Source organism: Theobroma cacao, chromosome 5, assembly GCF_000208745.1.
Source record: "Theobroma cacao cultivar B97-61/B2 chromosome 5, Criollo_cocoa_genome_V2, whole genome shotgun sequence".
Taxonomy (NCBI): Eukaryota; Viridiplantae; Streptophyta; class Magnoliopsida; order Malvales; family Malvaceae; genus Theobroma; species Theobroma cacao.
In genome coordinates this window covers 1,794,841-1,816,849 of record NC_030854.1, presented here as the reverse complement: position 1 = coordinate 1,816,849, position 22,009 = coordinate 1,794,841, and the positions used below count along the sequence as shown (strand labels likewise).

At 35.7% G+C, this 22,009-nt stretch overlaps 2 protein-coding genes across 4 annotated transcripts; one reads left to right on the top strand and one right to left on the bottom strand.

The window, feature by feature from the left end:
* On the top strand, positions 750–5,305 carry LOC18597758 (myb-related protein 3R-1). 2 transcript variants are annotated; one of them, XM_007026960.2, is made up of 9 exons: positions 750–925; positions 1,322–1,518; positions 1,857–1,908; positions 2,153–2,210; positions 2,478–2,572; positions 2,666–2,769; positions 3,053–3,181; positions 3,344–4,440; positions 4,813–5,305. In XM_007026960.2, the coding sequence occupies exons 2-8, from the start codon at positions 1,373–1,375 to the stop codon at positions 4,428–4,430; spliced, it is 1,671 nt and encodes a 556-aa protein (XP_007027022.2). In that variant the 5' UTR covers positions 750–925; positions 1,322–1,372; the 3' UTR covers positions 4,431–4,440; positions 4,813–5,305. The 2 variants fall into 2 exon arrangements, with proteins under 2 accessions (XP_007027022.2, XP_007027024.2); XM_007026962.2 differs by having other exon boundaries at positions 757–925; positions 1,322–1,527.
* LOC18597757 (E3 ubiquitin-protein ligase PRT6) lies at positions 6,322–20,313 on the bottom strand. 2 transcript variants are annotated; one of them, XM_018121497.1, is made up of 19 exons: positions 19,820–20,313; positions 18,548–19,660; positions 16,339–17,549; positions 16,084–16,224; positions 15,173–15,437; positions 14,358–15,080; positions 13,469–13,660; positions 12,711–13,369; positions 11,610–11,661; positions 10,885–11,524; positions 10,206–10,411; positions 9,325–9,860; positions 9,134–9,238; positions 8,937–9,003; positions 8,780–8,857; positions 7,627–7,695; positions 7,428–7,519; positions 7,173–7,332; positions 6,322–6,965 (listed from the first exon to the last, which is right to left on the bottom strand). In XM_018121497.1, exons 1-17 carry the CDS (start codon positions 19,871–19,873, stop codon positions 7,445–7,447), a joined length of 6,186 nt encoding a protein of 2,061 aa, XP_017976986.1. In that variant the 5' UTR covers positions 19,874–20,313; the 3' UTR covers positions 6,322–6,965; positions 7,173–7,332; positions 7,428–7,444. The 2 variants fall into 2 exon arrangements, with proteins under 2 accessions (XP_017976986.1, XP_007027020.2); XM_007026958.2 differs by having other exon boundaries at positions 15,173–15,416.

Sequence of the window (22,009 nt, the reverse complement as noted above, 5' to 3'; positions counted from 1 at the left end):
TTTTATTTAATAATTGTGAAAAGTCGAAAATCAAAATGAAGTCTTAATTGTAATTATGGTGAGTTTTGTGATGATCGAGATTAAGATCACGACAAAGGGTAAGAGATAAGGATAAAAAATTTTTTTGAACTAACTTTGTTGATACGATAATAGCTTGAATACTCGAGAAAAAAAATAAAATTATAATTGATTTTTCTCTCATTGTTTCGACAATTGATCAAAATATGATTAAATTTAACCTAAATAAGACGTATTTTTATTTTTTGTTACAATTTGTTTTCTAATGAAAATTTTCAAAAAAATTTGATTATAACGTAGAACATTTTGTAAAGGGTTTGATCATAAAGTAGAACATTTTAAGTAAAGGATTGACACATTGATGAGCAATTAGCCAAATCAGCTAAGACGTATCTTTCCCAATTCATGTTCCCCTTTTAAACCTCGAACATGTTTCCCCGATCCAACGTGCCAAAAACTCCCGCGAAGCCCCGCTGCTCATCGACCGCTCGCTAAACTCGTTCGACATATAACCACTATGTGGGGCTTTTCCAAGCTAGAGTGCCGTTTGAGGTTCAAACCTTTGCCACCACCCCACCCCTAACGTTAACTTGGAAGCGTTAACAGCCGTTAACGGATAGGGTTTTGGAAAAACTGAAAAAACACGTAAATTCTATAACGGCAGTTAACGGAGGCGTCGGTGGTGATATATTCGTTATATAAAAACCTTCACTTTTTATATTTTTCTATATTTATTTTCTCCTTTTTGTGTTTTTCTGTCCTCTCTCTCTCTCTTCGTTTCAACGGGCGAGGATTTTTCGAAGCAAAGGAAGCAACGTTGGAGTTCCTTTAAACACAGAAACGTTTTTTCTTTTGGCTAGAAACGGATTTTTCTTGAGGGAGCTGCAGCTTGATTCCCGCCACTGAGGTAGGTTTAGCTTCTTGAATCAGAATTCTTTTGTTTTTCTTTCTTTTTTGAGTAATTTTTATTTTTATTTTTATTTTATTGTTTTACACTGTTTTGATCATGTTTCGTGAACCTCAAGTACCTTGGATTCGTGAAATTTTTATTGGGTTTTAATTTTCTTTGGGGTTTTAAACCCTAGAATTATGTTTAAGTGATGTGGGGTTTTGGTTTATATTGATTCGTATGGATCGGATTAGTGAATTTTAGATCTGGGTTTTGGCTTTTTCTGTGTTTGGCGGTGATGGGATTGGAGATTTTTGTTAAAAGTTGGGATTTTAAGGGTTTGGAGTGATCATGAATAAGTTATTGAAAGTTTTTCCTTTCTTTTGTCTGCTTTTTTCTTTCTTTCTTTTTTAGCCTTTTTGTTGATTAGGATTTTGGGGTTTTGGAGATGATTTAAGAGAAGAGATGGCTGAGTTAACGATGGAGGAACGTTGTATTGAGAATAAACAATTAACCACTGCATCAAGTTCTTCTGTGTCTGAAGGCGGTGGCGGTGTAGTTGTGAAGTCCCCAGGCATATCCAGTCCAGCACCATCTTCACCAAATCATCGGTACTGTCAGTTAATAACTTCTTTACTTTTTTTTTTTTATTGCTCAAATTGCTTCACAATATGGTAGTTCTTTGCATCACAGTTGGGGTTGAATTGTCATTTTAAATGTAGTATTTGGGTGTTTGGATTCTGCTGATTTTGCGTTGACCTTTACACAATTTTGTTTTTTGGTCGAATTTATGATTTTGGGGTATGTTAGATGTGGATGCACCAGCACATATTATTGAGCACTTCTTTCTAGTGCTTGAACTCATCATGGAATGAATTTATATTGAGTTTTATTATTTTGAACGATGATTCTGCCAGCTGAGAGTAATTGTGTTATACTGAATTTGCAGGAGGACCACTGGCCCTATTAGGCGAGCAAAAGGTGGCTGGACGCCTGAGGAGGTAAAACATTTTATCCCTTGTATTTGACTTAACTCATACTAATTACTATCTAGATAAAATGCTTCTTGTTTTTAATATCCTATCATTTGGTTAGAAAGTCATTTTGAGGTCAGTCCAGGTGAGTTCTTAAATCATCTAGCATGGATCCTAGAACAATTGAATTTTTATTCAGTGTTTACCCATGTTCATTTGGTGAAGCTGCCGCCTTTTTTTTTACATTGCTTCCTGTATGTATCTGCTGCAGGATGAGACATTAAGAAATGCGGTTGCAGCTTTTAAGGGGAAGAGTTGGAAAAAAATAGGTTTTCTTCATTCCTCAGAGTCTCCTTATTTTGTTATTTTGGCTATGTTTATCCAGTAGCTGTTCTTTCCAACATGTATAAATCTGATATTGCGTTTTTTTTTTACTAGAAGTTATTGTCTCCTATCTATGTTGTCTAACAAATAAATTTAGGGTCATGACTATTGGATAAAAGCAGCATCTCAACCTTTAATTTTTTGTAATTATAATAGCACCTTTCTATTTTAAGTCCTCTAACTGGTCTTAACATTTGCATATGCATGTGCAGCTGAATTTTTTCCTGATAGATCTGAAGTGCAATGTCTACATAGATGGCAGAAGGTCCTAAACCCGGATCTTGTTAAAGGACCTTGGACTCAAGAGGTAGGCATTCTAGCCTCTTCCTTTCTTTTATGCTATCTATGTTTGTAGTTCATAAAACAAGCATTGAACTTTCTGTTGCTTTTTAATTCTCAGGAGGATGATAAAATTATTGAACTTGTATCAAGGTATGGGCCCACAAAATGGTCTGTTATTGCAAAATCCTTGCCTGGACGTATAGGGAAACAATGCCGTGAGAGGTAATTTCTTAAATATTTAATATGTTTTATTTGCATTCCCTAAGAGTCCTTAAAGTGCTGGATATTTTAATGTTGATATGATTTTGCCACACGTCAAATGATTGCCTGCCTTTTATTTTTATTTGTATATTAACTAAATTACATGCTAAAGTTTATTGACTAAGTTTGGTATAATGAGGCTATTGAGATTGTTGTTTTTTTTTCCTGGATCTTCTAATGCAACTATGTTCATGAAAAGCAAATAAATGGTTTGATAATTCCATACTTGATTAATTTTCTGCAGATGGCACAATCATTTGAATCCTGATATAAAGAAGGATGCTTGGATTTTAGAGGAGGAATTGGCCCTTATGAATGCACATCGGATATATGGGAACAAGTGGGCTGAAATAGCTAAAGTTTTACCCGGAAGGTATCATACTTTTCTAGTTTATAACATATATTACATGGCTTGGATTCTAAAACTTAGTCCAGCATAATTGACAAAAGAGATGTTATAAATTATTTTTGAAGTACAATTTGATGCGTTTGTGATAGCATGCTAGTTTAACTTACAGTGAATTTATTAATGCAGGACTGATAATGCAATTAAGAATCACTGGAATAGTTCCTTGAAGAAGAAGCTAGATTTCTATTTGGCTACAGGAAAGCTTCCACCAGTTGGGAAGAATGGCCTCCAAAATGGGGCTAAGGATATGAATTCACCTGCTGCAACCAAAAGTTTGCTTGTTTGTTCGAAAAAAGAATCAGATTCAACTGCTCAAACATCATCAGGAACTACTGATATATGTAAGCCAGAGGAAGATGGAAAAGATCAGTTAGAGTCCTCTGCTCCAGTTCAAGATATGGCTGCTTCATCAAGTGTTATTCCAAATGAGTCTGCTGATACTGAAAGTGCAGAGGGAAAGCCCCCGTCCTTTGATGCAAATCCTTGCTGCTGTAACTCAGAGCCAGGGGCAAAGTTTGAGAGTCGAGGAATCAGTTCTGCAATTGTTGAAGACAAAGTTGTTGAGACACAAGTTTGGCGCGATAGTCCAACTTATGGTTCTTTATGTTATGAGCCACCTAGGTTACAAGGTGTTACTTCATTAGATTCAGATAATTTAAACAAGAAAGGCATGCGGCCTGAATGGACTTCTAGTCCTATCACATCACCCATTAGTTTCTTCACTCCACCTAGTGTGAAGGGCAGTGGTTTAAGTGCACACAGTCCTGAGTATATCCTTAGATTTGCTGCCAAGAGCTTCCCAAATACACCTTCCATATTTCGGAAGAGAAAGACTGGAGCTCAATCGCTTACGCTTCCCAAAATGGGGAGAGTGAATGAGGAAACAGTCAAGAATAGGATTCAATTATCTGGTGAACAGGAAAGAACTGAAAATAGTCTGGAACAAGCTCCGTTACATGATGGGAGTTCATGCGAGAGTCCTGCTTGTCAAGGCAATAGCAGCGTTGGGCCTAAGTGTACTGCATTTAATGCATCTCCTCCATACCGGTTAAGATCTAAACGAACTGCTGTTTTCAAGTCTGTGGAGAGACAACTGGAGTTCACATTTGATAAAGAGAGGCATGAAGATAATACAAAATCTTCGGATCTATCAATGAATGGGAGCTCTCCAATTGAAGATTGCTTGAATGCCACGAAGATGGGGGTTACATAGGGCTTAAACTGTAAGTTATAGTGTTGCATCTCATGCTTTACTTGTTCAATCTTTCCTCGAAACACGAGAAATTGTTTGATTTTAAATCAGTTGTGTTCATGCATAGAATGAAACATCTACAACTTTCTCCCAAACTTTTGCTGGACAATGGACTCTGAGCAAGATAATTTCACCTATTTGGATCCAACTTAAGATCGTGAAGCATTACCATCACTTAAACTTTTCAACCACTATTCACAGAACTATGCTTTTCTATCTAGTAGTAGTTTTTCCTCTCTCATTCGAGTTTATCCTATTCATTTATCTGTTGGCTTGCTGAGGATATCAAATAAACGATGAAATGATTCTTATTTATTTCATTCTCTCTCTGTCTCTCTTGTAGGATGAGGCGAATATTCTCTCGAAGTCGGCTCTCTGTTTCCTCAGCAATGGCATCCGAATTACCAATCCTAGCAGACTTAGAAATCGACAAAGTCGTAATATTCTTGTCAGGGACACCTTCATTGCCATTGCTCAATCATCTTGCAGATAACACCAATCAAATACAGCAAGACCTACATCAAGCCATCATGGACAAAGATTCTTTGGCAGCAGTTTTCCAGCCTGTGTCAAAATAAAAGAGAGAGAGAGATACACCCAAATTCATTTTGAAGAATACTGACTGACCATTTTGTACAGTGCCCCATTGAAAGGAAAAGAAGTGATGCGTGAAAAATCTCCACAGCAAAGGTGTATGGAGTGGTTTACGTTTACAGGAAGACTTTGTTAACCATTACTAACCAAAACAATCTGTATTTAAAGGTGGTGGTCTTTTGGTTTAACTTTGTCATCCTTTTCCACATTTCAATAGAAAATTAACAAATACATTTCTTCCATCCTTGTTGATTTTTTTAAATAAAGAAAATAACAGTTATCAACTATTAATACATTATAACATTGAGTTTTATTTTTTATTTTTTTATACACTCTTCCCTTCTGTAGATTACAAGGTACCTTAACGCCCATCACAAATTTTTAAACAAACTATATAATTTTTTTTTTTTGCATTATATTTGGAAAAGTTTTTAAATTATTTTAAAAAATTCAAATAATTTTTTTAATTTTTATTATACTCAATCAAAATTAATTTTTATATTTCTATTTGAGTCAAATAAATTATTATGATTAACGATTAATTATTTTTAATTAAAATATTATTTATCATTTTATATCGTATTGTATTAGCATGACATATTAGTATTACAATAGATAATAATATGATATGATAACATTATATTTTTCACCCTCTACATAGTACTATTTGACATAACAAAGAAAAAATGACATTTTGATTCATAACAATTAATTATAATTAATCATAAAAATTTATTTAATTTAAACTAAAGTTAAAAAATATTTTATTTAAATAATTTAAATTTTTATAAAACATTTTTTTTTAGAAAATTTTGTTTTTAACTAATTGATTTAATAAACGAGTTAATGAGAAAAAATTGCCGTAACATATTAACGGTAGAACTTGATTTTCAAGCTTATCTGTTATTCATGAAAGAATGTCCATTAAAATAAATATATACACAAAAGAATTCATATTTGATATATTGTCCACGTCTATATATTTTCAAAATTTTAATTTTTAAACATTTAATTCACCCGTAATATATAAATTTTCATTAAAAATAAAAAAAATTATCGGAATATTTTTCTCCATCATGCAACAACTTCCATGCTAATCTAAACTTAAATAACTTGGTTTGGCCCACAAAACGTTGAAAGCGTGCTAACCAAACACTAGAACCTCGAGAGATGAGATAATGACTCGAAATGAAGATTCCTTGAGAAATTATTTCTGATCTTAACCAAACACTAAAAAATACTAACAGTGTGAGACGTATTTTCCTGGAGGGAACAAAACCTTGGGAAAGCCATTTATTAAAGTGAGGCAAACAAACGCATCAAACACTGGGATAACGAAATCCAAATCCCTAACCCTCTAAAAACAAACCATATACGCCACCAAGAGTTTATATAGTTATAGCAGCGACAGGCGTCTATCCCAGGCTATGAACCTTCGACTTCGACCGGAAACAACATCCCGGGCTAAACCATCGACTGGCAAACATTAATGGAAGAGCTGCTGCTGTATCACGAAAGTGTTCAACTATACACAACATGCTACATGATTGTAAAATGGAGAAAGATTTGACTGCTCTTTACATTGGAGACTAACAGCTCCACTCTCTCGAAATGAAAATGGAAGCTCATCCTCGACCCCCAGCGAACATGGAGAGAAAATAATGAGAAAAGCATAAATAATTATAGGAAAATCAAACTGTTGTTCCATAAGTCCTCTAGTTTAAACCATTGTCTCCTATCAACACTGTGGATTTATGCCAGAAGGTGTTCAACTGATGGCTCATGGGTCAAGGCTTGAAACTCTAATTGCTGCAGGTTCTTCAATCAAACTGTACATCCATGGAATGCAAGAGAAGGGTAGCAAAATCTGCCGGATCAGATCTTGAAGGAGAATCTTATCACCTATGAAAAAAGCAAAAGAAAGAAAGAATTGAGACATAAAATCAACCCTTAATGGCTTCTAGCAATTTGAACAATACTTGTGCATCATTTCCCTCGACACCTTCTCTGTTCATAAGGGAAGATAGATACACAATTGAAGAAAAGCTTTCAAATGAACTAAAAAGAAAAAAAAATGTAATACCGCAAATAGAGTTCCACCGGACTGACCTGATTACCAGTATGTCCAGCCATTATGGTCCACATGCCAACATCAAATTCCAAGGTCTCTAACTTAGTTTGCACAAAATATTACGGATACTGGCAACCTTCAGTTCTGCCGAACCACTTTCTATCCACTAGCTGGTTATCCGATTCAAATGCATTGCACCTAAAAAGTCAAGATAGAATTTAGCCAATACAATGAGGGATATTCATGATTGCTAGTGAACAGAAAAATACAAGAAGCAAAATGCCAACCACCACCTGGTCATGAAGCCAGACTAAACCATGAAGAAGGAACCAACGGTAGTTTGGCTGAGAACCTTTGAACTCCGATCAAGGCCATGAGAAGCAACCTATTAAAGAGAGAAAATAGACTGTTAGGTAATAAAAAAAAAAAAGAAAAAACAACCTCTAACAGCAAGGGGAAACAAAAAACCAAAAAGAAAGATTCTCAGATCACCATGTAAGTTAGAGCAGCATAACGTTCCTCATTCAAGTACAGTGGCTTTCCTCTATGCATTTCGCTATCCTGAAATAAGAAAATAATGCAAAATAATGCAAATAGATCACAATAAAACCCTTTCATATTACAGAAACACAAAGAAAAGTATATTTAGACGTTTAAATTTTAAAAAAATCCCAGCCGTAACATGCCAACCATATGGACTTTCAATCAAAGGTTTCTGATATCTCATACAAGATATCAGCAAATAAATAAATTCTAAAGAACACTTGAAGCTTTTATATCTATCAAACCTAATATTTGGATAAGTTCAATGAAGTTTAAAAATAAATTTGAACAGAATATCAAGTAGATTAGCCGTTAATAATCGATCATTAAAATTTTGCCAAGTCTAGTGACGTAGAGTTGCAACCAAATAGGCATTAAAGTGGTTGCTTGATTCATGAGTAACTAGGTGGGTACGGTGAGATTATGCATTCCCTTCCCTTGGGGTTCAAGAAAACATCTGTCCTTCATGGTCAGGTAGCAACATCTAATCTTGGTTTGTCATATAAATCATTCAAAATTTCTTTTCTAGATAGAAAACTTGTTATGCAAGAGGGTGCACTCCAGGTTTATATAATCAAAGTTGTCCAATTTGCCTTCCTGAGAGATTCTCCCATCAACTTCATTTTACATACAGTAAACTAAACCAAATTACTACTCTAACACAAAGATTATGCTGAGATACTGTCTGTCTGTGTCTGCAAAACTCATCAGGAGCGCATTCAAGACAAACACAAATAATTTTGATGCCTGCTCAATGAGCCAATTCATAGTCTCAACCACCAAACCAACTCTAGCTATGAAATATATATTTTAAAACTCAGGTACAGGTATTGCTAAACCGCTGTTTTTGTCCACTCTATAACTTGCAACAAATAGGCTAGGTCCAAAAGACTCATGAACTTTCCAAACTTATTAAATCAAGGCCCTTATGTAGTTGGTACCAGTAAAACCCTAACCATCCTTCACAGGAATAGTATAAGAGGCTAAAAGTGCAATTTTTCTGATCCTACAACAGTCATAGTAATAATCTATTGGCTTCATTTTTGAGTTTCCAAACTACATCATTGTTACAAACTTTGCTAACAAAAAGAAAAAGCTTTACCTCTTCACCAAATGCATCCAAATATGGAGATGGCCAAGGAGCTTGACGTGCACATCTTTGCAGCAGGATTGTTGTTCTCTATTAAATAACAAAGACTATTAGCCATTTTCATGAAATAATAGGTAAAAGTTCCAGACAAAAACTAGGAGATCATTACCCTTATCAACAGAAAAACGCCAATACCAGCACCACAGACCATTGCATGAGCCATGCATCCACTATCCCTGGTAAGGAAATATTCAAAACAAAGGTCAGTTATTCAAATATTCAAAACAATGAGAATACTGGAAAATCATGGATAAATGCACATGTTAAGCACGAAATCAGCAAAAGAAAAGAAAGTTGAACGTGAACCTGCAGCATGGTTTCCAACTAGGAGAGCATAGTCTGCCACACAACAGGCATAATGCAGGGTCCTCAAGCACAGCTTCACAATCAGGGCAACACTGCTTTATATACCTATTGAAGAACACATTTTCTTATGAATGAAATTACTGTTAAAAGTGACCAATATCAGCATGTATAAGAATGAATTTTGTAACAACCTTTGCAATAGGTCTTGATAAACATGAGGCAGACTCATCAACTTAAATGAAACTGCAGGATTGCAGTAGAAAACATTTTGGAAACTACAGGCTTCATAAACCTTGTGGAAATGATGAAACCACTTTAATGCTATTGATCGTGAGACTTCATCCTTGAGAACAACATCTATAGGGGGAATCTTAAACATCTTCTCTAGTTCTTGTACTTCATTGAGCTCCACTGAAGCACTTTCAGTTGTATCCATCACATCAGTGGTCACTTGAGATGATTCCCACACATTATCCCTATCACAGAATGGTGCTTCAGCAGAAGACTTCAGCAATTTCCATAACAATGCACACCTCCGCAAGTAAGGAAAACTCAATCTTCGAATCATATCTTTAATATCACAAGAATGGTTTGCATCTTTTGATACAAAATACCAGCGAGCACAGTCAGAACCTCCAAGAATGCCACAGATATCAGTAATTAGGCAATCATGGGAATCTAACTCATTGATGTTATAACCATGTCTCCCACAACATGTAATTACAGCCTGAAATCAGGATATCACATTTGCCCAATTAGAGTGACTAATGGTTTGGTTCGTAGAAAATGAATTCTTTGAGGAAAATTTTACCTTGAACCTATCTTCCTTAAAAACAAACCCTAAAAACAGAATATGTTTGAATAAATCACTAAAATGTTTCCAAGATTTTAAAAGTGGTTTTTCAAATTTTCTTCATATTTTTTTATTTGACTAGAAAATGCTGTCCGTAACCAAATTTTCTTGTTTATATCAGACACCAGAAAATCCACACACACACACACACAAAAGGAGAAAAGAGACGCTTTCATCAACAAAATGGACCTTTACATGAATAGAGAAATAGTAACAAACCTGAACCATGGAGACAACATAAAAGATATGGACAAGGGATAACAGGGACTCGTCACATGGTATAAATGGGCATGGAAGACAGAAGAGAACCCACATCAATGATGAGAAAGGGTCACGGGCAAGAACAGGATCAGATGCCCGATTCCAAAATTGAATATCAGGATGTATTGCTTCCTTATCATCATGTTTCAAGATACCAAGGTTGCCTGTCAACAAACAATCATGAGTCCAACATTGAAAGCACAAGAATCCAAAGTGAAGATAACTTATCTGCAGTTTGATAATTGTATCTACACTTAAAGCCAAAGCCCACACCCACACACATCACACAAAGAATATGCTGCTTCTTTCATTAATTTGTTTAAAGAAACATTCTCTCCCTCTTTCCCTGTCCATCCATCCCTCTTGTTGATGGTTAAGTGGAAAACAGTTGTTTCATCAGCATGAGTAGAAAATTTTACATGGTGGAAATCAAAAACAATCTAAGAACAAAATAAATCCTTCATAACATTTCTGGAGTTCATCCAGAACCTATTTGGATAACCTTGATTTCTATTTTTTAAAAAATATATACAACATCTAGAATGTACAGGCAGACATTCTGCATAAATCTAAGTACCAAAATTTCAAATGAATCTCAAAGCAATAAAAGCAGGCACATTCATGATGAAAGTTGTACCTTCCTGTTTATGTCTGCTGCTGTGATAATCAGGGGAAACCCTAGAGCAAATTGACTCTGCAAACAGTTGAAGACCTCTAAATCTTTGAAGAGCGTGAAGGGAATTTGTTCTACTCAGGTTCTGGACAACTCTTAGCAATAAGGAAAATATAAATTCACTAGAAGATTTAAATTCCTTATACAAAGAAGTAAGGGTATAATTGGTGGTCATCGAAGTCCTTCCACTGCGAGCAGCAATTTCTGTTGACATAAGAGAATACTTAAGAGTATCCCATAAAATTATTGGGTGGCTCAACCTTGGAGATCTTAAGAGCCTATCCTGCTTTTTTGAAAAATACATTTTGGACAGCACACGAGATATAGGTTCAAGATTCCGACTTTTGCTTTCTTTTCTTTGAAGAGAAAGAGCTTCAAAAATATCAGGTCTACCAACCACCTTGGCAGCAGTTTTTAGAAGAGATAACCCTTGCTGAAGCAGAAGGGAATAGCTTTCTTCCTTTGATGCAGATGAAGGACATAAAGCAGGTAGTGGATCGACACTTGAAGTCATAGGCTGCCTTCCAGCCTTCTGCAAATTCCCATGCACTGCAGGCAAGACAGAATTTGCTAGTCGACGACACACAGGACACAGAAACTCTCCCTGGCAAAGCAAACAAGTTAATATTGATCCAAAACAAATGTAAGAGATGTATTTTGTAAACAAAAAACTTATGGAATGCTTCAACCTGATCTGTATCCACAATATGTGCCCCCTCAAAGAAACTTCTTCGAACATATCTGACCACAGAACAAAAAAATACCTTAAGCACTTTCATGCAGAGAGCACTTCTATGCAAACCCATGCATGGACAAACACATAGATGCTCATTTAAATTTTCTAAGTTGAAAGGCATTTCTGCAGCTTCTGGTTCCTTGACAAATGAAATTACAAATAGAATTCAAAAACCATCCAAATATTAAACTAAAGGTTCCTCAAGGTGTTTTCAGGGTTCAACTAACAGAACTTGCAGTTGAAAGCATTCTGAGTTTAAATTAAATCAAGCTATAAATGGTAGTTACAAGATGGTTTGAGGATTTAAAGGCTCACAAATACCTTATCTGTTGCTTGAAATATAATCAAGCCTGTTCTAACATTTATTTACATAAAATCTCTCCAAATTTGACAAAGTTTATATCTTCATTTTCTTTAGTTCCTACCACGGTCAATCACATGTTTTCATCTCATAACACACATTTCTTACTAATAAGTAATAAACCAAAAGAAGACTCGTGAAAGAACATTTCAATTAGATAACCATTATTCCTAGATCCCTTTAAAATACAATGTATAAAAAGCACAACAGCTTGCCACTGTATTCTTTGATCTGACATATATCTAAGAAACGCAATTAAAAATTACAAATCCCAACAAACCACAGGTAAACTTCAAGTGTTTCTTTCACCATTGCCACCCTTATCCATGGAGCTTGACTCTTGAACTAAATTTAGGTATTGAAAACTCCAATCTCTGGTTCCGCTCCAAAGCCCATAATACTTCCAATTACATTTAATACAAATCACAATTCATTGTGACGGATCAATTTATGAAGACATTTTAAGATTTCAATAGAACAATCCCTTCACAAAAGGACAATATGAAGCGCAAAGCAAATAGTACTGAAGTATAAATTTAAACCACATAATTACAGAGAGAAAGATCAATCAAACAAGGGTGCATGAGGGTTTAAATTTTATCTCTTAGTGACACATTAAAAATAATGTTAAAAGAAATAAGGTAACCTTAAAACCACGAATTACTAATGATTTTTCATTTTTAAAAGACTTGCCTTTCCTTCAGTGATGATAAATAGCGATCAAGACAACCCTGATGTACAGCATGCCCACAGGAAGAAAGATAAATTCCATCACAATCTAATGGACCAAATCCATCATAAACAAGAGGCTGTGAAGTAGATTCTGTCATCTCTCTATCACCATTAGTGTTTTCAAAACCCAAAGAGTTTTCACTTGTCTCCTTTGAAATGGCAGCAATGTATTTCCGAAGAAAGACAGATTCAGCATCCCTGCTGCTTTCTGGAGAACATTCAGCAGCAGAGGATACTTCATCCTCCTTAATGCTTGAGCTTAATAATGTATCACACATTTCTTTACGAATACGAACATACATATCTTCTTCCAATGTCTCCAAAACCTTCACATCACTAGATGTGGAAGGTGCTTGAATGTCCCTCACCAAAGGAAACCGAGACTTCACAAAGTCAAGAATCACATTTACTTCCCTGCGCTGCCCTTGCCCATCATTGGCAGACCCAACAACTGCATTATCAGTCAACTGCACCAACTGAGAAGCCAAACCTGAACTACTGGAAGAGGCATTTGACCTAGGCTGATCAGACCTATTTGTAAGACTATAGCCTTGCTCCTTGTCTGACCATCGATCCCATGATGGGGGACCTCTATCAACAAAGCTCAGAAGCCTAGATTTCTTTGTCCAAGAAAAAGTAAAATGTTAATTCTTGCAATGAAATAAAAAGGGATTCCATTTGTCTCAAGGGACAGGTAACCTAGAGACTTAATCACTTACTTGGAGAAGAATCAAGAAAGAAACAGGATTTTTGGAAGTAGGATCATGGCAAAGAGAGCAACTCTCTTGCACAGCACCTTCTGTTTCATGCTCAGCATCAGAATTAGACATTTCTGCTTCAGATTTTGGATCATCATCAGCAGTGGAAGTGATGCTTGTCAAAAACTTGGACTGCTCTGCTTTCATTTTAGCCTGCAAGAAGAATTACGAAAAACAGAAGTGATTCGAAGCCAGAAACCAACTAATACACTGAGATCATGTTCCATTTTAGTTCAATTTTTATTTGTGATTGGTTCAATGATGAACAAAAATACAGTAGCACAGGATCGACACAGTCAACAGGTGTGTTTAATTTGTTAATCAATAGTCAGGCAATGCACCTAGCACTTGTATATGCAGGAAACTATCTGTTTTGCTTTTACTGCGAGTTTTTTCACCAGGCCAGTAAATAAATGATACATGGCATAAAATAGTGAGTTGCAATCCCACATGATCAGGGGAAAATCAGACCACTTAGATGAGAAACCCAGATTCAGAAGAGAGATGTTGGCCTCTACTTTCAATCATCCTCATTTTAGAGGAGAGCACACGTGGGATTTTCCAGTCCCAGTAGAAGCCTTCATTATTAATGTTAGCTGAGGAGCAAATTGCTCCAAATCAATATTGTTTAGATCTTTCACCTGCACCCTACTAGTTTCTCAAAATTGCTTCACTCTCACTTTAAATACACTTTTATTTTGTTCTATTCCACACCATTCATGATTATAATATTAACCATTGAATTTGAATTACATACAACTTAGCACCATTTCTCTTCCAAAGAGCATAATTCTTTTCCATTTTATTCTTAAAATAAAAGCTCACACATAATTCTAAGACAAAATCTCACCAATATGGCAGCTTGTCTTTCGCGAGCTTTGGCCTTGCGCATCTCACTATCAGAGGCTGAAACTGATCTATTCGTATCACTATAAGGAGTAGATTGTGATATATGGCAAATCACTTCAGGCGCAAGTTGTTGCAGTTTGGTCATGCACTGGGAGTCAACTTCAGCAAACTTCTTCAATATACTTTCAATCAGGGGAGAAAAACTGCAGTTGCTAGATTCTAAATAGTTGCTTTGATTCTCTTGCCTATGCATTCTCATTAATGCAACAAGAAGTGACAACAAGCTTTGTTTGCCAGCACCAAAATTTAATGATTCACTAATTTCTTCAACAGCAAAAGCTAGCATGCAATTTAAATCTCCAATATAACATTCCGCACTACTAGATCCATTCTGCTGTAAACAGATGTCTAATGTTAATGAAAGTAAGTGCAATGCTGTCATAAGAATACCATCAGGAGCACGTGATTCAGTGAATTTATCAGTGAAAACTGCATAAAATAACACTGCACGGATAATCTGAAATGTCACTCTGCATGTAGCAATTCTAGAGACTCCCTCAAGAGGAGGATATATTTTTGTCCACCTAGGCAGCTGAGTAGTCATTGCAGAAACACCACAGAAACGCAAGTATCTTTCTTCTGCAACTTGCAAATCCCTTGAGTTCCAACGAGGGTGGTATAAGTCCAGCTCCTTCCAATAGGCCCAACGCAAGGAATACATCCCCTGACATACATCAATATCAAGCAGTATTAACTAATCAAACTATTTTGTCCAACCACGAGCTTTTAAAGATATTTCAGACCACAAACCCAAACCTGATTACAGCCAGATGGATTACAGTACACAGCCACCCTGTCTAAAATTTCTTGAAGTTGGTCAAACTTAGACAGATCACGAGGTAGAGATTTCACTAGTTGGCTGTGAGTGGCATCTCCAATGGCTAACTTATAAATCAACTCTCTTTTCAGACTGTCAGCTGTATTGCGTCCACAAAATCGCCTTTCTTGTAAAATTTGCATGATAAGAGTGAGCATTTCCTGAACAAGAACTGGCTCGTACCTGAAGGCAATATCATTAAGCCTGGTAACAATGTCAAATTTAATCGAACATGAATTCAGAATCTTATTAATGTCCATATGGCTGTACTGTACAGTGTGCATGGAAGTGTGAGTATGTCTTCCATCTTTACTACTTGGTTTTGCTGCCCAAAGAAAAAGGTAACATTTGGATACACACACATACATATATAAAAGAAGAATTGACTTTTACGAATATCCAAAAGAATGGATTCACTTCAATTAGGATTCATCATGTTTCCGTCAAGTTACTCTTTAGCTACTTGCCGATTCTTAAACAAATATAATTTGCTTTTTTCTATTTACTGTTACTTTATAGCAAAATTTGAGTAAGCCAAATGTAGGCACAAAAATCAAGTACCAAAAGTGGCAACCTACTGAAGCCTTAAAATTCCTAATATATTGATGCACCCATTCCTTAAAGATATCCATTCAAATGGATAAACCAAGAAAGCATGGAGCAAACTAGCAAAAGATATTTCTCTTTTAAGTAACATGCTCCATGACCTTCACTAGTAAAGAGAATGGACCATGATACCATATTCCAGCACACAGAGTTCTAGTCACTTAATGAAATCTGTAGGAGGCATAAAATCACATTAAAAGCATTTCAATGATGTAAAGTAGAAGTTAAGGGTCTAAGTGCATACTCATTTGATCTTTCAAGACTTAGAGAAAGGTAGTTTAATAGCCCAAAGCGCTCCACAATTCTTTTAACAAAGAGATCAGGAGGAGCCAATGCAGCACAGCACTGCAGCAAAAATAAATCAAGCTCCAAACCTTGCTCAGACCTGCTAGTAAAGAACATCAGAAAAATATTGACAAATGACAATTAAAAAGTGGAAACTTAGTGGGGAACTTTTTCCCCTTAATTGCTTGAAACATGTAAAGCACAATTTACATACCAGCGAACTGAGCGATACCACTCACAAGATACTAATGCAGCATCCCCATTCTTCCGCCACATCCCAGCAATAACTTGAGCACAAAATACCCTAATCCGTAAGGGATGCTCCATAACACAGGCAGAAAACCCAAAAGGATGGAAGCTCTCAAGGATGTGGCCAAAGAAATCAGCATAAATTGCTGATAAAGAACTTGTAGAATACGGATTTCTTACATTTGGCACCACAGATTCACCATAACACATTCTTAATGCCTTCTGCAGAAGCAAGGAAAGCAATCGATGTAATGGAATGTGAACAGATATCTCTTGCGAACTAACATCATAAATAATATCTGGCCATTCAGACACACGAAGAGTAGATAGTCCAGTGCCAATATCTGTCTCCATGGCATTGACATCCAAACACATAGAACCACATGCAACTGAACTGATTTCAGCCGGAAAGGTTGGATTACCATCTGAGCCTAAATTTTTAACAATCTCCATGTCATCACTTGCTTGATGTCCACTATATAAAGATGAAGAAGATTGTGAGCTATGATTTTCACTTGAACTAGTCGGTTTACCAAAATATTTGCCTTTCCTAATCTTGTATAATGTCTTTTTTATTGCTAAAAAATTGCTATCAGAATTGCCACTACTATTTGGAGAAATTATACTCTGAAAAGCTGCAGAAATTCTGTCATCAACTTCCAACCAAGTCTCCATAGCCCTTAAGCACTCACGTATTAACCAGATGACAGAGGAGGGAACAAAAAGATGAGATACAGAACCAGATCCAACTTCAGTAACCTTTGATGCAGTCCTTCCTGTTACACTACAAACAGAACTCTCTTGGGATAGCCTTCCTACTTTTGCATGCCTCATGCTATCTCCATCATCCATATCTTGCTTATAAGTATAAGAAAGAACATTTGCCAGTTCACTTGTGGCAACAGCTCCATCCACCAGAAGGGAGTGAATATTGGCAATAGAATGGCCTAAAACAAAAAGCAAATGCATAGACTCATTTTCTTCTTCTATATGGAGGTCAGTTTCCCTCTTTATAGGGTTCATCCCTTGCACAAAAGCCAAAAGCTTTAGCCAAGTTCTTGAGATGTCCTGCTGCTCATGGGTTGCATATTTGGAGACTATGTTGTGGCTCATAACAAACCGAATATCTCCAACCACACGGTTAGTGGTGTCATACAAACTTCCCCACTTAGCAGCCTGCAAAAGAAGAAAACACAAATAACTTCACATAGACCATTAAAACTTTTAACATATTAATATTGAAATTTGTATTCATTAAATATTCGGGAGTTACTGTTTTCAGTGTTAAAAACCACATAACTTAGAATGTGGGCAAACCTCATCGCTAGTAAGCTCTATTTTGTTTTTGATGCCAAAATTGTATGACATACTAAATTATGCTAAATCAGTTTACATTCATACAAAACGTGTTATTTAAGTTGAATATTATTCTTTAGAATAAATTTAACTCAACAATTGACCTAAATTCCTATTTAACTCATATATGGCATATTAGCATCAACGATGCTTTAGAGGAAAATTTATAAATTTTTGTAGCATTCATAGGAATGTCAATGTTAAACCAAACACAATAATCTTTTTACCCAGACCAAAACCTGAGCCCAAGATGCCCAGGCCAAAGATTGACAAGTAGACATTTTCATTTACAATCAACACCTAAAAGTAGACATTTTCATTTACAATCAACACCTAAAAGTTGCCATGAAAGATAAATAAGGGTTCATCATGTCACAAACATAGAGATTGTCTTCATCTTCTCTTTCTGCTAGCTTCATCCCTTCCCCTCCACAGACAAATATGTTAAAGAAAACTCAGATTTTTGAAGCATTTTTCTACTAAAATATAAGGCATACCAATAAAATACATAAGGCGCACTATGGTGCTATTCCATATAAGAAAATCGTTTTTCTACCAATATAGAAGGCATACCAATGAAAAACATGAGGTGTATATGGTGATATTCCATATAGAACTACTCATGTATGCCTTTACTCTCTACAGGCAGCACAAATGAAATTACATTCTTGTATAAGAAGCCTGTCATGAACCTCATCTCAGTATGCAAACAAGCATTTAACAAATTAAGAAGGCCATAATGAAGCTACGTCCATGAGCAGGGTACTACTATGATACTGTAAACTAGTAAAAGGAAACAAAAGAAAAACTGCAATTACCTGCAAGTGGCCATCTTCCCGGGCACAAGAAACAAAAATTTCTTCCAAGCATCCCAGAAGCATGCCAAGTAGGTTCATCTCCTTCACAAGACGAGGAGTCAAAGTTGGCACTGTGAAAATTTGGACAGAGAAAGTTGAGAGTAGAGGGAACTTTGTACTAAGAACTTTGTCATTGCCCTCTTTTATGACTTCATTTATAACAGTAGGGTAATAGCTCAAAAATACTTTAGAGAACTCAAATTTGAAGACAGGCTCCCCCAGCAATTTCAGCAGCAGTTCATGGAGTTTCTTCACAACACCATCGCTTAAGAACCTCTCTGCTCTGACCAGAATACCCAATAAACCATCTAAAGAAATCACCCTCCTAGACACAAAGCTGAGCAAACTCTCGCTGTACTTGCAAAATTCCAAAAGCATCTCAACAACCACATTTGTTAGCTCATTCGCAATCTTCCTCTGCTCAGCACCAGGATCATTTGCTCTAATATTTTCCAGAAAGATACTTTCTGCTGAGAATAGCTTGTTTTTCCAACAAACAAAGAGTGCATCAAGCACCGGCCCCACAGAATTCACTAAGTTCTCAGGAAGTGGCTGAATCTGTTCAGCACCTTTATGCTTTGAGCAAAAACCCTCACGTTTCCAGGCTGTTTCATCCCCACAATCACAGCAACCACCGCCTGTATAAATAATAGAATAATCATGATCCTTATGATTCCCATTCTGGAAACAAGGAACACAAATAGCACAAGTCGGATCATGCTCACACGTCCGGCACCTGTATGCAATGTCATTTGATCCCCAAACCGCACCACAAACACCACGTTGACCGATACTCAATTTTGCTAGGCTTTTCAAAGCATCCACCGGGTCACCCTCAAACATCAACCACTGTAACCAAACCATACTCTCACGAAACCGGCTTATCATAGTTAAACCCATCCATTTCTTAGACCTTAACCTAGGATCTTGTATAGACTGCGCCACTTCCTCATCAGTAGGTAAGATTGCGGAAACTACATTTGGTAACAACAATCCATTAGCCATAACAAAGTTAACTATTCCCTCATAACGCCTCTCGAGGTACTCCACTGGAATCCCTAAAGCAGCTAGCCTCTGCTTATAAAATCAATAAAACTTTTTTTCAGATAATAATTCAAAATTAACCAATTCAGACGCTAATTCAAAAAAATCTTCAACATTTCACATTTAACCTAATCAAATAATCAGAAAAGTTAAAAAAAAAAAACTAAACAAATAATAAAAAGAACATACCCGTAAGATTCGATCACGGGGCTTAAGCGGCGAAGAATCGCTAGGCGATTCCATTTTATAACGGAAAACTAAATGGCAGTAACGAAGCAGCCAATCGGCGCAAGACAAACACGGCCCTAATCTGGAGCCTTCTTCACTCCCCAGGTTTACTTCTTCCACGAAATTTATCAAATTTCCACTGAAATTAACCCCCCAAAAAATAGAGAACACCCCAATTTTAAAAGTCCTAAATCATTTCCCAACTCCCAATCATTTTAGTCGTCGTTCATTGTCGGCGGTTCAGACAACCAAACAGGACCTTCGGTCTTTCTCATTATTTTTTTTCTTAATTTCGCTATTTAAATAAATATCTCCCTCTATCTCTTCGCTTAACTTCGTTTCCTAACTTTCTTTGATATGGCGGTGGTTCAACATTGTCTGGAATAAGCTTTGGGGAGGAAGGGATAGCGTGTTCCTGCTGTTCTCTGTTTGGTTAATAATCTCTCTTCTTACTCATCAAAAGCTTGATAATATTCCTTCTCACTCCATGACGTCAGTAATATAATTGAAGGAATATAAGGGAAAATAAAATAAAAACTAAAAAAAAGGTATAACTATTTTGGGCTTGGATCCTATGAAATCGAGCCCATTTTACTCACAATCAGGACCCAATCAATTAAGTTAATCCAATTTTGAATGGGCTTGCATTGGTGGTTTAGAAGATTGGACCCATTTAGATCCGAAGTAACTAAATTAATTTATTGATTATAACCTGAACAAATCAAATTGAATTAAAACGAATTCAATGAATTTGGATTGATTTATTTGATTCCAAGCGATTAATGTTTATTTTTCTTAAAAAAATATTATTATTTTTTGCTCAAAAAATGAAAAAAAAAAAGAAAAAAGGAATGACGTAGGTGGTGCTTTTTGAATTTTATCAAAATTCCACTGAAATTAAAAATAAATTACTATAAAGTACAACTAAATAAAATTGGATCTACATGCATGAATGTAAAATTCAATTGTTTCTAAATTAATTATTGCAATTTTGGACCAGGTTAATACTCCTTGTTGATTTGAAACTAAGGCAAAACCAAACAAATTGATAAACTATGGATGTGGCCATGTAGGTGAAGGTCATGACTAGGCTTTCTGATTAATCTAAGTCTAATTAATTATAGACAAATTATAGCTTAAAGACACTACTTAAAATGAAGGGCATTTTTTCTGTCAATAATACTTAATAATCTGTCAATGAAATATTTCACCAATATTTCATCAAAAATATAATAGTTGATAAAAGTTAAGTTAATTAATAACGAAAACAAGAAGTTTACGAGATAATACTCTAATGCTTAGCGAAAGAGGATGTTATTAACTGTGTTGTTTCGACTTTTCACTCTTTATTTGATGATGAGGTTTAAAGACACCTTTTCAATAATTTTCTAATAAATCACAATGCCTTTAAATAAAATTATAGAGTTAGCAAAAATGGCAGTCAAAAAGGAATAAAATACTAACAGGAAATAAAGCTTTATAAATGGTAACAACAATTAGCTTTTTTATCTTATATTTAGGTTACCTAAAAAATATACTAGAAATAATCCTAATTAAGCATCTGCATTAAATATTTTTGTCCAAATCTTGAAATTCTGTTTCTTACGTTACCATATGTGCCACTCTGCGTTTCGTTGCATGTCTATGACAACTCAAAAGAATCATTTTCACTTTTTTTTTCTAATAGTTACCATAAACAAAAAAAATTAAGGAATACTTTTAATCTGATTTTGTTTCATTCCTTCTTCCATTTTGAAGAACTTTGGAAAGCCCCAGCAGGTGTTTCTGAAAACCTAGCCTTATTTGAGCGTTTAGAAAGTTGAAAATGGTAGATATCGATGGTCCAACACTACGAAAAGAATCTGATAAGGAAAAAGATGAAGGAAACCTAGAAAAGGATGGTGCTCAACAGACCAAAACAGTGGATACTGGTGTTTCAACATTAGGAAAAAAATTTGATAAGGGAAAAGCTGAAAAAAACCAAGAAAGTGGTGATGCTCGAAAGACCAAAATGGTGGATTCTGGGGATTCAACATCGATAAAAGAATCTGATAAGGACAAGGCTGAAGAAAACCTAGAAAGTGATGGTGCTCAGCAGATCACCAAAATGGTGGATACCGGTGATTCAACACTAGGAAAAGGATCTGATAA

What these genes read in the sequence shown, in the direction of transcription:
- LOC18597758 (XM_007026962.2), top strand. Translation starts at nt 1,373, where the DNA reads ATGGCTGAGTTAACGATGGAGGAACGTTGTATTGAGAATAAACAATTA. An exon ending in CCAAATCATCGGTACTGTCA is followed by an intron (nt 1,528 to 1,856) that starts GTTAATAACTTC and finishes CTGAATTTGCAG; the next exon opens with GAGGACCACTGGCCCTATTA. An exon ending in AAGGACCTTGGACTCAAGAG is followed by an intron (nt 2,573 to 2,665) that starts GTAGGCATTCTA and finishes TTTAATTCTCAG; the next exon opens with GAGGATGATAAAATTATTGA.
- LOC18597757 (XM_018121497.1), bottom strand. Translation starts at nt 19,873, where the DNA reads ATGGAATCGCCTAGCGATTCTTCGCCGCTTAAGCCCCGTGATCGAATC. An exon ending in TATCAAGACCTATTGCAAAG is followed by an intron (nt 9,239 to 9,324) that starts GTTGTTACAAAA and finishes GTTCTTCAATAG; the next exon opens with GTATATAAAGCAGTGTTGCC. An exon ending in ATGCTGCTCTAACTTACATG is followed by an intron (nt 7,520 to 7,626) that starts GTGATCTGAGAA and finishes TCTCTTTAATAG; the next exon opens with GTTGCTTCTCATGGCCTTGA.